Source organism: Myodes glareolus, chromosome 7 (assembly GCF_982192425.1).
Source record: "Myodes glareolus chromosome 7, mMyoGla1.1, whole genome shotgun sequence".
NCBI classification, from domain to species: Eukaryota; Metazoa; Chordata; class Mammalia; order Rodentia; family Cricetidae; genus Myodes; species Myodes glareolus.
Window position 1 is genome coordinate 20,440,273 of NC_142032.1, and position 14,948 is coordinate 20,455,220.

A 14,948-nucleotide genomic window follows, 5' to 3' on the forward strand; every position below is an offset into this window, starting at 1 on the left:
CCCTTCCCTTCCCTTCCCTTCCCTTCCCTTCCCTTCCCTTCCCTTCCCTTCCCTTCCCTTCTTCTTTTCTGATAGCATCTTACTACGCTATGGGGCTGACCTGGAGCTTGCAATGGAGACCAGGCTCTGAACTCATAGGTTTGCCCGCCTTTGATTCTGGACTACCTAATGAAAACCACAAACCACCGCGTTTTGCCTACTTCCTTGCGTAAGTTGCCTTTGTCGGGTGTTCCCTCACAGCAAAAAGAAAAGTAACTACTATATCCCGCCATGAAGGAGCTGCCCCCCTAGCTGGGCCCTGCTTACTGAGAGACTGGTCACCCTGTGTTGCTGTCCAACCAATGTCTCCTTGTTCTCTGAGACCTGAAGAGCCCTTGCCCTGCAGGGAGTCTCCAGGCAGGCCTCTCTGTGCACACCCCCCCCCTACGTTCCCCACCCCCAAATTTACCTCACTCAGACTTTCCTGTCCCTCTACTCCATTCTGATTGTGGTTCATGCTATTCTCTGACGAACGATCCAGTTCCAGGGCTGTCTGGAGTCATCAATATTCAGCAAGCAGGGGCAGAGGAAGCCTGGACAGCGGACATGTTGTCACACACGCTGTCGCTCTCTATTTTGCGGTTTGGGTTCTCCCCTCCCTGTGGCTGTGGGAGGAGAGAGCTGGAGGGACAAGGCTGTCTCTAAAGCTATCTGGAAGGCAATGGGCCTCAGCAGGCAAACTCATGGCTGAGAGTGTCTCGCTACAGGCGTGACTCATCCCACGAGGATGGAGAGATGCAACCCTATCGATGTCTTCCTATGGCGGTTGAGGACAGCAGGCAGAGCTGACTTGGTGGAGCATGCCTGCCAGAAGCAATGGGCCAGGCAGTCTCCTCCCCACCCATGCAGAGGGAGCAGGTGGCCTGGGCTGCAGGGAGGGGGTAGGGAGACCCTCAGAGGGAGGGGCCTAGGAGAGGAAATTGAAAAAGCAAAGTAGGGGGGCAGCTTGGAGTGTGTGGCTGGCCAAGCGGTTGTTTAATGAGTAAATGTGCCGGGAGCACTAATGCGCTGTGTTCATTCATAGTAAACTGCCTCTGGGATGGGGAGCCTGCCCGGCTCTGAGGTGGAGGAAGCAGGGATGGGAGCCAACTTGGGGGCTGCCTGGCTGCTGGGGCAGGGCCTCCCATGATGGGCTGGTGGGGGAGTCTTTGTCCTGGGCCTGAGTTGCCCTCCTTCTTTCCCTCTCTTCAAAGGAGAGGCCAGGCCTTGCCAGGCGTTGACAACTTGGCTTAGGGCCTGCTTGGAACTTAGGGCCGGGTTAGTTTGGAAGCCTCTAGTGAAGAGACTAGCTCTCAAGAGCCATATACAAAGTTGTTCTTGCACCCCTCCTACCTACTGAGGACCCCAGGGCATGTCGCCCAGTTAATCAACACTCTCCCCTTCCCCACATGGGTCCTGGCTTCTAGGAGCTCCTGAGCCGGTGGAACCGGGCAAGGGGAGCATCACTGGAACAGAAGGTCAGAGGCTCCTTCAGCAGTTTGAGTGCTGTCTGTGCTGGGCCTACTAAGTGCCAGATGCTGGGGCAGGTGCCAGAGGAGGAAGAGAGGAAGCCAGGGGGTAGCACTTTGCTCCTGGGGTGTAAGGAAAAGAACCCAAGTGGGAATGATTCAGGTGCTAAAGAGTGCGGAGGCTCTTGTGTTGGAGGCTGGGGATCAGCTGCTTTTCAGGGAAGAAAGGAGCATGGGTTGCCCTCTGTCCTCAGGCCTGGATGGTAGAAGTTTTTGATATCACACCACGTAAGGAACCCCTGAGAAAGCTCCCTCCCCGAATTACTGAACTTGTGCTCAGGAGCCCATAGCTGGAATGGAGACCATGTACTGTGATCAGAAGCATGATCCAGAGCCTGGAAAATCAGCCATTCAAGGGTGGCATTCTGGCCACAGTGCCCTGTGCGCCATGATAGAGGATATACTGTAAAATTTTATTCAGATTGGAAAAAAAAATAATCCAAGGTTTCAGGTAGGCCACACGTCTCTAATCTTGCGGTGACTTGGGTATCTTACCACTGTGATGGGGACAAACTGCTGCCATGCTGGGCTTAGCCTCCGATCCCAGGACCTATCCCTTTCTGCTTTTCCCCAAGGGGCTGGAGGGTGGGGGGTGGGGGTGGGAGGTGACTCTGTAGCAGCTCCACCAGGGGAGCATCTGAGTCCTGAGCGCCTCAGCCTCCTCCTTGCGCCCAGTTGTGTTATCCTCACATGGGATGGGGCCCTGACTCACGGGGCACAGCCCACTAGGCGTTTCCAGAGCTTTTGTGCAGGTTCCGACAGAGGAGCGCTGGACAGAACCATCCACTATTGGGAAAAGTCATTCTCTTTGACGGAGTGCAAAGTTTTGAAAGGGACACACATGAAGCGGTGCAGAAGGACGGGAACACCCACATTGCCAATCAGATCACCCAATCAACCCTGATGATCAATGGGTGACAGATGTCTCAGCCAGATCTCCCTCACGACTGGAGCTCAGCTCTTTAGAGCCCCAGCAAGCCACAGCTGTCCTTAGTTTGGGGGAGGGGCTTTGCATTTTCTGGGGTTAGAGGGAGTTCTGTCCCTCACTGGATTTCCTATTCACACCCACACCCCCAACTGTGTCAGAATAAGAAAAAATCCTTGCCCATGGGACTGTGAAGCTCAGGGTCCTATACAAGTCGTGGATGACTGGGTGGTGTTTTTCTCTTCAACAGGCTGTGTGCTCTCTCCGCTCAGACTGTGGCCTTTTGATGACAGGACCAAATATTCCTTTGCATCTGTTTCCACCTGTCAGATGTGGAGAAGGATGTTTGATGGATCTCCAATACTCCCTGACAGGCTTGCTCCCACATTGGTACACCAGTAAAGAGGCTTGGGTAGAACTCCCCCGCCCCCATCAAAGCCCAGCCAGGACTCTAGCTACCCCAGCTGGCTGACTGGCTTGCTTCTGTTCTCCGGAGAAAAAGAGCTGGCGTTGAGGGAGGAAGACTAACCTGGGTTGGGGCTTTTGTGTTCTCTCAAGGTTCTGCCCTCAAGGTCCCAAGGTTGAACAATTTGGAGAGGCAACCTGGGACCAAAAGCTTCACCAACAATTGACGAAGGAAGTTGTTGGGGTCTGGTGACCCTTTCAGCCATAGGGAAAGTCTGCGGTCCCAGAGAAGGTGTGGCGGTGTGTATGTGTGTGTGTGGTGAAAGAATCCCTTTGGTCCTCTGGGCCAGCAGCTGCGGGTGCTGAAGTGGCTAGTCTAAATGTACACATGTACACATCCTTGAGAGAGAGAGAGAGAGAGAGAGAGAGAGAGAGAGAGAGAGAGAGAGAGAGAGAGAGAGAGAGAGAGAGAGAGAGAGAGACTACAGAGCAGGTCCAGCCTGAAAACCCCTCTTCCCCCAAGCCCCTGGCGCCTGGGAGGTTGCACCTTTGAAACTGTATGCCAGCGGCTGGGCCTCTGCTGCGGCAGAGGGGTGGTGGGGAGGAAGCGGGCGGTGGCCCGTGCTGCTGGGGGAAGGGCGGGAAGGGATCTGGCCCTGGATGTATGCTTTTCGATTGATGGATGACTGCCGGGTGTGAGTGAGCGAGCGAGCGTGCGGCTGTGTGTGTGTGTGTGTGTGTGCGCGCGCGCGCGGGAGGACGCGCGCGCACGCGAGGTACGCGCGCGCGAGGCCTGCCCATTTTCCTCCTCGCAGCAGTCAGTTGGGAGCTGGAGTGAGGGAGAGGGAGACGCTGGCAGCGAGCTCCGGGAGAGGAGTCGTGCGCCCTCTGCTTAAGGCGCCCTTCCTAGATCCAAGCACTGACCGGGTCTCTGGGATCATCTAGGTGCCACCCGTACCGCTAGGGCGCATCGCACGATCCCTCCCGGCTCTTCGGTGGTTCGGCGGGGGATAGCACCTGGGGGCGGCCCCAGACGGGGATGGTCAGCGGCTGCAGCCGTCTGGCACGCGAGCGGGACACTGTGAGGGCACCATGGCGCTGACGCCCCAGCGCGGGTCCTCTTTGGGACTGAGCCGACCGGAGCTGTGGTTGCTGCTGTGGGCAGTCGCGTGGCGCCTGGGGGCCACGGCGTGCCCCGCCCTCTGCACCTGCACCGGCACCACCGTGGACTGCCATGGCACGGGGTTACAGGCCATCCCCAAGAACATCCCACGGAACACCGAGCGCTTGTGAGTACGGATCCACCCGTCCACTGGGACTCCTCCCCGCCCCAGGTTGCTCTTCCACCCTGACGCATCCGAGGGCCGGGGATGAGGTGGGGGCGCAAGACTGTTGGGCTCCGTTGCTAGTAGAGGAGTCAGTGCCTTGGTAAGGTCTTTCGGGAGCCAGCAGCCAAGAACGCCGCTGTCTCCAGGTGCCTGATTCAAAGGTCCCTGGACGTGTTGCCAGCCCATCTTCACACCTGCCCCTTGCGCTCTGCACGGTGGCAGTCCCTTCCCACAGCACAGCATTTTATTCCGCCAGGATACCTGCGAATCGGTGCCAGAGAGTCTTCCTAACACCCAGGAGAAAACCTTCCCACACACGCCAAGCACAGTGTCTCCGTTTGGACACTTGGGGCTTGGCTGGGTTCTGAGCAAGCAGGTGGATTTGGGCTCCGAGGGCTGGCTGCTAGGTGCCACGGGGCAGAAGTTTCTGGGCTCTTATTCTACCCATTGTTTGTCCTCAAAGCCTTGCTAATTCTTCCCTTAAAGGTGTCAACAACCTACCCCCTCCTCCTGTCCCCATTCCTAGCCTAGGCAGACAGACAATGGAACCTGAGGGCCTTGGGTTTAGGGTTTGGGGCATGCGACATTCAGAACCCTTTAAGGGTTAGATGTGTCCTGGACTAGGAGCTCAGGAGTGATACTAGAGGCGAGAGGCGAGAGGCGAGACGCTTGGAGCCAGGCTCGAGGTTGAAGATATTGACGGTGACAAGTCACAAAAGCCACCATTCCTCTTCCCTTGTTCTCTTCTACTTCTGGATTCTTGAGGGGACTCCACCCTTTCTAGACCTGCCGAGCACTGTAGAGCCTGTGTTTACAGACCTGTGTGAGATTTTTCTCTTTTCCTGCTGAATGTGGTCTGTGTAAAGCCCCAGCATCTAAGGACACCACAGTAGTGTGAGGACACGGGTCTGTGGGTCTTGCCAGTGGATTTCTAGTCATTCACAGGGCCTTTGTACAGCTCTCAGAGGGGACCACACCGGGAGAATTTCATTGCTACTTTGGAAAAGATTGCTGCTGGCTTCTTTGAAGAGGGTTCCCCTTTCTTCCCACACTCCTGGGTGACTGCAGTGAGCTCCAGAAAAGCTATACATATTTGGCTAACTTTTCAGCATATTTTCATGAGTCCCAGCTGGTCAGAGGCACACCCTGGGGAGAACTGTTTGATACATCAAACTCTGAAGTACCAAGGCTAGCAATTAGTGAGAACGCTTGCCCCAGACTCTCTTTGGCTGGGTTTGAGACATCCCGGTGACAGTTTTAGAGACTTTGCAATCTGCATGCAATCTAGTTGGGAATTGGTGTGTGTGTGTGTGTGTGTGTGTGTGAGTGTGTGTGTGTGTGTGTGTGTGTGTGTGTGTGTGTGTTTAGAAATTGGGGGTGGCACCAAACTGAGTTTCCTCAAGGCAGCCTCATGGACTTGGAGAGGAGCTAATGATCAAAAAGTCTGGAGGATCTCTGAGGTCATCAGTCACCTGATTGGCCTGTTCTTTCTGAACACAATTCTGTCCCCTGCTTTACATAGTGGTCTGTTTCTCCTGCAGCTGCTATCGTGGCAGCAGCCCGCACATAAAACACATGAGCCCCCCTCCTTTGCTTTGAAGCTGACTCTTCTGCATTCTTGTTTCCTGCTACCTTAAATGTTTAGGATAGGGTCTGTTTTGACTTTCCTGAATCCTTTAGTCTTTCTTTAGGGGAGGGTTTGGGTTTTTTTGAGACAGGGTTTCTCTGTGTAGCCTTGGCTGCCCTAGAACTTGTTCTGTAGACCAGGCTGGCCTCGAACTCAAAGAGATCCACCTGCCTCTGCCTCCCGAGTGCTGGGATTAAAGGGATATGCCACCACTGCCTGGCTCTTTAGTCTTTTATAATCAGTGAGATGAAGTGAATCTTGGGATAGAGGAGGGTTGGAGACGGCCCTGGTTTGAAACAGTTCTGTAAAGTATTGGCTGTGTGATTTTGGACAAGTTACCAGACTTCTCTGAACCTTAGTTGTTTTCTATCCAGAAAAAGAGTTTGGGTTAGAATGGGTTTCTGCCTCTTTGGAGGATGGAAGACGCTGTTTGGAAGAAGCTGGAGTTCTGACACTTGCTAAGTAAAGGACTCTCGGTAGCACAGGAAGAGATGTCTCATGCTCATCAAAACAGTGCCTACTGTGGGTGCAGAGACCCCAACAGAGAGTGAGTCTGTCTCCTTCTTCAAAGGGCAGAGAGTGTGAAGGACTGGACAGGGGACCGTTAGTTAGAAGATGTAGGGAGATGCCAGGCTAGCCATGTGATGGGCTGTGAGAAGCTGGGTCAAGAAGCCCTTTTGGGGAGTGAAGGGGCTTCTCAGAAGACGGGGAGCATTGTTAGGGTTAGTGGTTTTGTCAGCAGAGCGCAGACAGCACAGGTTGGAGTGCCTGCTGAGCACAAAGCCTGCAGCCAGGAGTGGCTGGCCTGGCCGCGGGCAGTTCAGGTTTTCTCTAAGGCGGAATCACAGTGCCCAGAGGAGGCAGGGGTTGTAAAGAGAGATTAGGAAGGGCTGAGAAAGCCATTCTCCAGTCTCACATTGTCTTGGGGATGTCTGGGTGTGAGTCCAGAGAGAGCATCTTAGGGGAGATGGACATGTGTGCTGAGCAGGGACTAGCCAGCAGCTCCCCAGGCTGGGAAATTTCTGCAAGGCTGTGTGTTTGTCTGCAGTCTGCTGTGCATCCTCGGCTGTAGCCCAGGGGCCCCAGCAACTTTATGACCGTAAATTCTATAACTCTGTGTTCAGACCTGTTCTCCCAAGTGGCAAGAAAGTGCCTGGTTTTCTGTGGAGACTTCTGGGAAGAGCTTGTGGAAGGCCCAGGGCTGTTGAGGAAACTGGTCCAGTCACAGAGGCTGAAGGCTGGGTGGACGGATGGGAAGGGATGCTAAATAATTCACTGCAATGGAACAATTACAGCGAGGAGTAAAGGAGTGGAGACCCTGCTGCCAAGATGCTGCAAGAGTCTCGTCTTTGCAGGGCCCAGGCTCAGAGGGACTCAGCTACGCTGGCCACATGCTAACTTTCCTGCTTCCTTCCATTCAAGGCTCTTGACTTTCAGGGGGATTTTTTTTTTAATGGTTTGCACTAGAGCACCCAGGAGTATGACAAGCAGGTTTAGCTTGTGTGGACACTGCTCTGCCTCACTGCCTTGGCTCCTGTAGTTTGGGCTTGCCACTGAGTCTCCTTTGGGTGCAGAGAGGGAACAATGTCTGCTCAACCTTCCATGCGGTCATCCAAGGATGGAGGCAGGGCCCCTGGAAGACCAGGATGCTGATTGCCAATCCCCCCCCTCCCGCACACCCTCTCCTCCAGTCTACCATATTTGTCACTTGTCAAGCTGTGAGACTTGCTCTCTTGTTGTGGTCTGTGGCCCGTGTCCTTTCTCTGGTTGGCCTATCCGGCTGTAGCTGCATACAGGCTGCCAAGGTCCATGACTAGCCTGGGCTCCTCTCCTTAAGCTGCTGGATGGTCACATCCATGGTTTGGGGAGCCTATGTAGAATCTATATAATGCCAGGCAGTAGTGGCGCACATCTTTAATTCTAACACTCTGGAGGCAGAAGAAGGCAGATCTCAGTAAGTTCGAGGCTAGCCTGGTCTACAGAATGAGTTCCAGGACAGCCAGGACGGTTACACAGTCCTGTCTTGAAAAACAAAACAAACAGCAAACACACAAACAAAAGAATCCATATAATGTTGGAATTGAGGCCAGGGACTTGAAACCACGTCTGCCATCAAGGCCTGGCTGGGTGAGCCACTCTGGGGTCCTGCCTACGGCAGAGACTGCTCTGAGCAGGGAGGTGGCCCTGGTGGGGGTGAGTCTCCTGCTCAAACAGGCACTGGTATGGTAGCCAGGGTGCTAAGTTTAGCGCTGAACTCTGAGCAGCTGGCACAGAGACTCGGCAGTGGTCCTTCACCTGCATGCCACCCTGCTGTCCACGTATAAAGGGAATAACAGCAGCTTTGCAGGAAACATGCTGTGGTCCGGTGGCATGTGGCTGCTAGCCTGCCTTCCTTTGGCCTGTGGGACTAGTATCTCCTATCCCATAAGACCTTCCCAAGGATTTACTCTTAATGAGTTTATGAAATGCTTCATAATTCAAATGTTGGGTGCTAACAGAGCGAGAAGCCCGTGCTGAAGGCTAGAAGGTTCGAGTGTGCTCTGGAGGTGTTTGCTGAGCCTTGGCCATGCTTCAGGCCTCTCTCCTGGGCTCCCGCTCCTCAGAGCATGTGGTCGCTTTACTTGAGCAGATTTTCTTCTGCCCCTTGCAATTCGGATACAGGGAGAAGGGACTCTGCAGGGTGGAGGGTCGTGATGGCATGGCTCTGGTATCACCCGCCTGGCGTTTTGTTAGTCTTGCTCTGCCTCTTGGCAGCTGGGGCGTCCTGTGGGGTTGCATTCCCTCATTCAACAGATCGCTGCTGTCTACCAAGCTCTCTGCATTTTGCTGAGTGGAAGAAGAAACAGCCTCTCCCCAAGCTCCTGTCCAGCAGGGGATCGGGAAGAATAGTTGATAGGAGAATAAAGACATAACTGCAAATTGAGATAAGTGCTTAGGAGAGGCGCACCGCTTCGAGTCCCCGGTTTCTTGCCTATAAAGTGGAGGTAATGATAGGACCTGCTTCAAAGGCTGGGCCAGAGGATTGAACTCAATAATAGGCAGAGAGGTGCTGTGTGCCTCACAGAGCCTGGCAGAAAGCAAGTGCCCAATAAATGGCATGATTATCATTGTTATTAATGTGACAGAGAGCTCTAGGGACATAAAAGGATTCTGAGACCACTCAGTGCGGGATCCCTGCAATAACTACCCTCTTTTCTCACCAGGCAGTGGCTGCGAGCCCTGGACCACACCAGAAAGAGTATGCTGTCCTTCCTCAGTATCACTTCTCAGTGTGCCAGGAGCTGGCCCGTGCTGCTGGAGGCTGCAAGGCAGAGGCGTCCATGCTCTCTTGGGGCCTGTATGGGGCGGTGGGACAGGCGGCCCCAGCGTTATCGGGAGCAGACGGGCAGGCGTTTGGCGGAGTTGCCGCCTCCAGTTCTGTGCCGGCATTAGCAGCTCGGCAGGGCTCTTGCTTAATGGGATTTTCTTCCCAAATGCTGTAATTATCACCATACAAATACTTATTACCCAGAGCAGATGATGGCCGGGCCTTGGGCAGTAGCCAGGGAGCTGGGCTGTGCTGGGGGTGGAGAATTGGAGAATTGGCTCCTGTTTTTGATGGGGCTCGCCGCCCCCTCCTCTCCTTTCTGGAACCCAGCCCGTGGCCAACAAACAGCTGTTGGGCACCTGCCGTGTGTGCATCATATCAAGAGAGGTCTGGGTATGGGCTGGTTCCTCTGGGAGCTTGCAGGGGGTGGGAGAGAAAGAATAAGTATGCAGGGACATCTGTAGGGACCGGGAGCACAGCAGCTTCCAGCACAGGCAGGCATCGCTGTGACAATGGCCCTACTTTGCATCCTGGCTCCATCAGCTGCCACCTGGGAGACTTTGGGCAGCTCAGCGGTGCCTCAGCGGTGCCTCAGCGGTGCCTCAATTTCCTGGGATCAGTGATGACATTTTGCTCGTAGGGCTTGTAGGGCTGTAAAGTTGATGTGAAACATCCAGCTATGGGCTTAGACTACTGCGCAGCCTGTAGCTACGGTCCGGTCTTGTCAGTACAGGGATGAGGGAGATGGATGGGAGGCACTTGGCCATGACAGGGAGAGAGAGGTTGGGGCAGGGCTGGAGCCAACTGAGGGTTTGACTCTGGAAGGCAGGTGGAGTGGGGGAAGAGCGAGCACATTTGGGGAAACCGAGGTGAGTGCCATGGATTTGGGGTGGGGGGGGAGAGGAGCAGATTCACCCGAGGAGTGAAGAATTTTGTGGGTGAATTCTAGGAAAGCATCAGGTCAGGGGGCTGAGAAAGAGGAGAAGATGCCAGGGTGTGTGCGTGTGTGCGCATGAGTGCGTGTACTTGTGTATCAAAGTTTGTATTAAGTTTTTGAAAAGTCAGTGGTTTTAAAATAAATCAGCAGAGCGGAGCAAACACCTCCCGAATCCAATTGTAGATGATTTTCCTCGCTCACAAAGAGCCCTTGTGCTCGCTACAATTTTTTTGTTTTGTTAGAAAAGTTCCAACAGAAGGGCTAGGAGCTCCTGCGTCTCCGTTAACCAGACTCGGCTGTTCATTTCATTCTATCTCCTTTCTTAGATAACTCACCCTCACATTTAAGGCACACACGCTCAGATACAGTCTCTGAGGGAGGCTCTCACTTTGCTACCCTGCCTAGCTTTGAACTTAGGATCCCAAGGACTGGATGGCAGGCATGTACCACCACATCTGGCTGTATGATTTTCCCCCATTTAAGAATAGGCTGAAGGCCTGTAAAATTTGAAGTATTTGTATATTTTCTAAGAACAACAAATCTACCAGACTCAGAACATCAGAGAACACAATCCTGCTGTCCTGTAACTCACGGCCAGCTTCCATCAGCTGTTTTAACAACACTTTTTCAAGGTTCTTACTCTGACCGATAGCATTTAGAGGTCTTGGCTCTTCATCTTTAGTTGGGGTGACTTCTCTGCCTTTGTTCTTTCTGACTTTGACATACTGAGGACTATAGTCCAGCTATCAGGTTATCCTTCAGCTTGGCTTTATCCAATCGTTCCTTAGGGTTACATCCCATTTTAACTAAGAATTCTAAGGAAATCACATTGTTCCCTTCTTTGTGTCCTGTGAAGAGACATGCAGCATCAGTCTGTCCTGGCATTGGTGACTTTCGCTCTGATCCGTAGGCACATAGATGTCAAAGTTGCTGTTTTCTTCTGTGTTAAGTACTTTCTGGGAGACATTTTGAGTGTGTATACCCTGCTCTTCAGAACTTTGTCTGGGGCTTCAGACCCAATGGCTGACTCCTGGCTGCATATTTTCCTCACCGTTAGCTGGTAAGAAAGGATCTCCCTTTCTCCTCCATCTATCTAGTTATAACAGACCTGTGTTATTATTTTATTTGTTGGAATCTAGTTTGTTAACGTTACTATTCGATGTTGAGAGTATCTCAGATGTGGTTGGTGAGAGCTGGAGCAAGCCCATCTGCTGTCCTGTTGACAGCCCCTTTGAGCATCTGCCCCAGGGGTTTTGAGCCGGGAGGGGCAAGTACAAATGGTGTTTTCAGGAATTCTGCTGCCTGGCTTTGGTGTGCAGAATAATTGGAATGGTGTTGGAGGGCAGCAGCAGCCCACAGTGGGGAGAAAGTCGATTTATGTGATTTCTGTCACTGGAATTTTGTCATTATTGCAGAAGTTTTATTCTTCTTTTTTAAAAAGTCTTTTCTTTTTCTAAAATGGTTTTAGTTGACTTAATTCATGAAGTACTTGAATGAATTAGAAATTCAGATAGTTCCCACATATGCTTCAACCAACTTCCCCCAATGCTGGCTTTATAAGCACAGTGCAGTTAGCCAGTTGAGAACTTAACATAGTAATGATATTATTAACCAAGTCATGGGCTTTTCTCTTTCTTCTCACCCCCAGTGGCTCCTGAATCCCAGGGGTCCACACTATCTTTACTCCCATCTCCCCTCAAGCTCCTGCAGTCTAGGGCAGGCCTTTTGTCCCTTCTGGCTTTTTATAACCTTGACTCTTTGGAAAGATCATTAGCTAGTTATTTTGTGCAAAGTTCATTGATTTGGTTGTCTAGTTATCTATCTGTCTGTCTGTCTAGTTTTTGAGACAGAGTTTTACCATGTTTTCCTGGCTGGCCTGGAACTTACTATGTAGACCAGGCTGGCCTCAAACCCACAGAGGTCACTTACTCTGTCTCCCGAGTGCTGGGATTAAATGTGTGCTTCACCATGCCTGGCTTGCTCAGTATTTTTCATAACTTGATTGAGTCTGTGCATTTTTGGCGAGAATGTCACAGGGGTGATGTGTCCTCAGAGGGTCTTATGGGCAGATGCATCCACGAGACTTGCTGGCTGACCTGCATCTTCTGGTAAAGATGATGTCTCCTAGAGTCCTCGATCGTAAAGTGACTTTCCATATTCAGGTGCTAAGTAGCTGGGGGACTATGCAGAGTCCTGTGTTTTCTCAAAGTGTCAGCTATTAATTCAACGTTGATTAATGCATCCTGTCTTCAACAATTAATGCCTAATTGGTATTTTCTTTTCCCCAGTCCTTTATATATTTATTTTTAATCAACTTATTTTGAAAGACAAAGCAGTATAATAAGCTCCCCCTTTTGGAGACAGGATCTCACGATGTAGTTGTATCCTAAAACTTGCTATGTAGTCTAGGTTGCCTTCAGATTTGTCACGTTCCTACCTCAGGCTCTTGATGCTGGGATTACAGGCAAGCAGCATCGAGACTGGCTGCACCTCCTTAACAGGGTAACTTGCTTGGGGGTGCCTTAGATTTTTACTTTCCCAAGGGCACAAGCTGTGAGCCATGTATCATTCTATCCATCTGGAACATGGTACTCAAGAAACATGTGTTTAATGAGTTCTTTTTCTTTTGAAAAGTACACTCCTGATGGAACATCTCATGGGTTTTGATCTTTGCTTAGAAATTAAGGTCATAGTGGTCAACCAAGTAACAGCCCATGGAGATGCCCATATTCATATCCTGGGGACTTGCAACCCTCTACCTTACAACTAAACTTTGTAGATGGAGTCAACCCAAAGATCATGAGGCAATGGGGGTGATCCTGGATCACCTCAGTGGGCTCAGTGTTATCAAGGGTCCCTCTAAAAAGGAACGAAGGCCAGGACGAGACAGAAAATGTGGTGATGGAAGTAAGAAATTGGAGGTTGTTGAGGAGGAGTCCCCAAGCCAAGGTCCACAGCCAGTGAGATGTAAGGAAAGGGATAATGTCCTGGGGTGGCCAGAGGAAGCAGCACTGAGTGCTTATGCTTTAACCCAATGAGACACACTGGACCCCAGAACTGTGAGGTGGTGGATTTGGGGTGGTTTGGGCTGCTAGGATTGTGGTTATTTTTATAGCTATGACAGAGATCCTCAATCATCATAGAAGTTCCGCAGGGCTGAGGCCGCACACGGAGAAGTCCACAGGCCCAGTACAGCCTAGCACAAATTGTACACTCCCAGGCTCGTCCCAGACATATTGATTCTACGGCAGAGGTGATTTCAGGAGATTCAGATTTGGGGTGCACAGAATGAGATCTGGAAGCACTGCTTGCTTTTGGGGTCTCCTAATGAAGAAAGTGTACCCCTTGAGGCCACAGGAGAACTTCCTCTAATTCTAACCCACACTGAGAGGATTCAGAGGAAGAGCTGGCAGCAAGGAAAAGATGGCCCGTGTGGGAGGAGCTATGCTCTAGGTGGGGAGCACTAGGTGGGTCTGGTGAGGAGGATGAGGAGGGTAGGACCAGCAACCCTCTGGGAATGAGGGCCAAGGCAAGCTGCTGGCACAGGAGGCCAGGATCACCGGAACCTGGGACTAACAGCTTCCGGGAAGACGTGAAGGCAGGCAGGAGCAGATGGTGGGGGTGAGTGGGTGGGAAGTTTGGGGAGGAGAGGGCAGCACAGAGGAAACTCGGGCAAGCAGTCCCAGAGAGTTGCCTGCTTGTGTTATAGCTATGGTGGGAGGAGGGCCCTTGAGGGATGGGGCGGGGGAGGGTCAGAGAAGGGTGGGTACAGAGATGTACCTTGATGGTGCCTGTGGTCGCCATTTACAGCCCTCAGGGAAGACTCGGCAAAAATGCTTTCCAGCTTAATCTACGCTCTGCTTTTACTCAGCAGTCCTGGGAGAAGATGCTACTTTAACCAGCTTCTCAGAGAGGTGGAGCCATCTGCAGCAGGGACAGGACAGCTGGCTGCTCAGTGGTTGGCCAAGACTCCCTGAGTCATGAGGCTGTGAGATGTGTTTGTGGGTAGCTTTTAAATCTGACTGGAGCCTGCTGTTCTTCAGATGTTAATAAGGCCTGACTCTCTTCACTCACTCAGCAGTACAAAGCACCTGTCAGTGCTTAGCACTGGGGCCTTGAGGCCACCTGGTTCCCCTGCTCCACAACTGATTTCTGCCTGTGCACATTTGGGGGAGACTCAAGTCACTAAGCTGTCACAGGGAGGGGGCATCCCTCCAGAGATGGAGAATGCTGAGGAGATGCTGGTGTTCAGGGAAGTAAGTTACAGGTGGAGATCAGCCTCAGGGAGTCAGTGGCCGCTGGTAGGGGTAACTGGAAGGCCTGGTGGCTATTTGGGAGGATCCTTGCTGCAGAGTGTTTGTGTGTGTGTGTGTGTGTGTGTGTGTGTGTGTGTGTGTGTGTGTGTAAGGGGGCAGCTCCCAGCTCAGAGGAGAGGGATTGCCAAGTGTAAGGTACCGTCTCAGGAAAGAACCAGTTGAAGTGTAACTCTCAGGATAGAAAAGTATCCATGGGATTAGATTTGCATTGGAGCCAATTCCTTCACTCCTAATGGGATTGCTACCATTTAAAAAAAATTCCCAGACAGAAACTAACACCTGTTGGTGAGGACATCAAAGGAAGCAGCTGCTGTGCAAAACAGAATGGCAATATCTCAAAAAATTAAAAATAGAATTACTGACTGGGCGGTGGTGGCACACGCTTTTAATCCCAGCATTCAGGAGGCAGAGGCACACGGATCTCTGTGAGTTTAAGGCCAGGTTGGTCTATAGAGCAAGTTCTAGGACAGCCAGAGCTACATAGTGAGACCCTGTCTTAGGGGGGGTGGAGGAAGAACTACTGTATGCAGTGGTTTGAGTGAGGATGTTTCCTATG

At 52.0% G+C, this 14,948-nt stretch overlaps 1 protein-coding gene across 1 annotated transcript in view; it reads left to right on the forward strand.

Moving 5' to 3' along the window:
• Positions 1-3,682: 3,682 nt before the first annotated feature.
• Positions 3,683-14,948, forward strand: part of Slit1 (slit guidance ligand 1) — a 154,423-nt gene continuing 143,157 nt past the window's right edge. Inside the window, exon 1 of the mRNA XM_048452878.3 lies at positions 3,683-4,166. Coding sequence (XP_048308835.3) covers positions 3,970-4,166 — 197 coding nt within the window. The 5' untranslated portion in view covers positions 3,683-3,969. The remainder of the gene's footprint in view (positions 4,167-14,948) is intronic.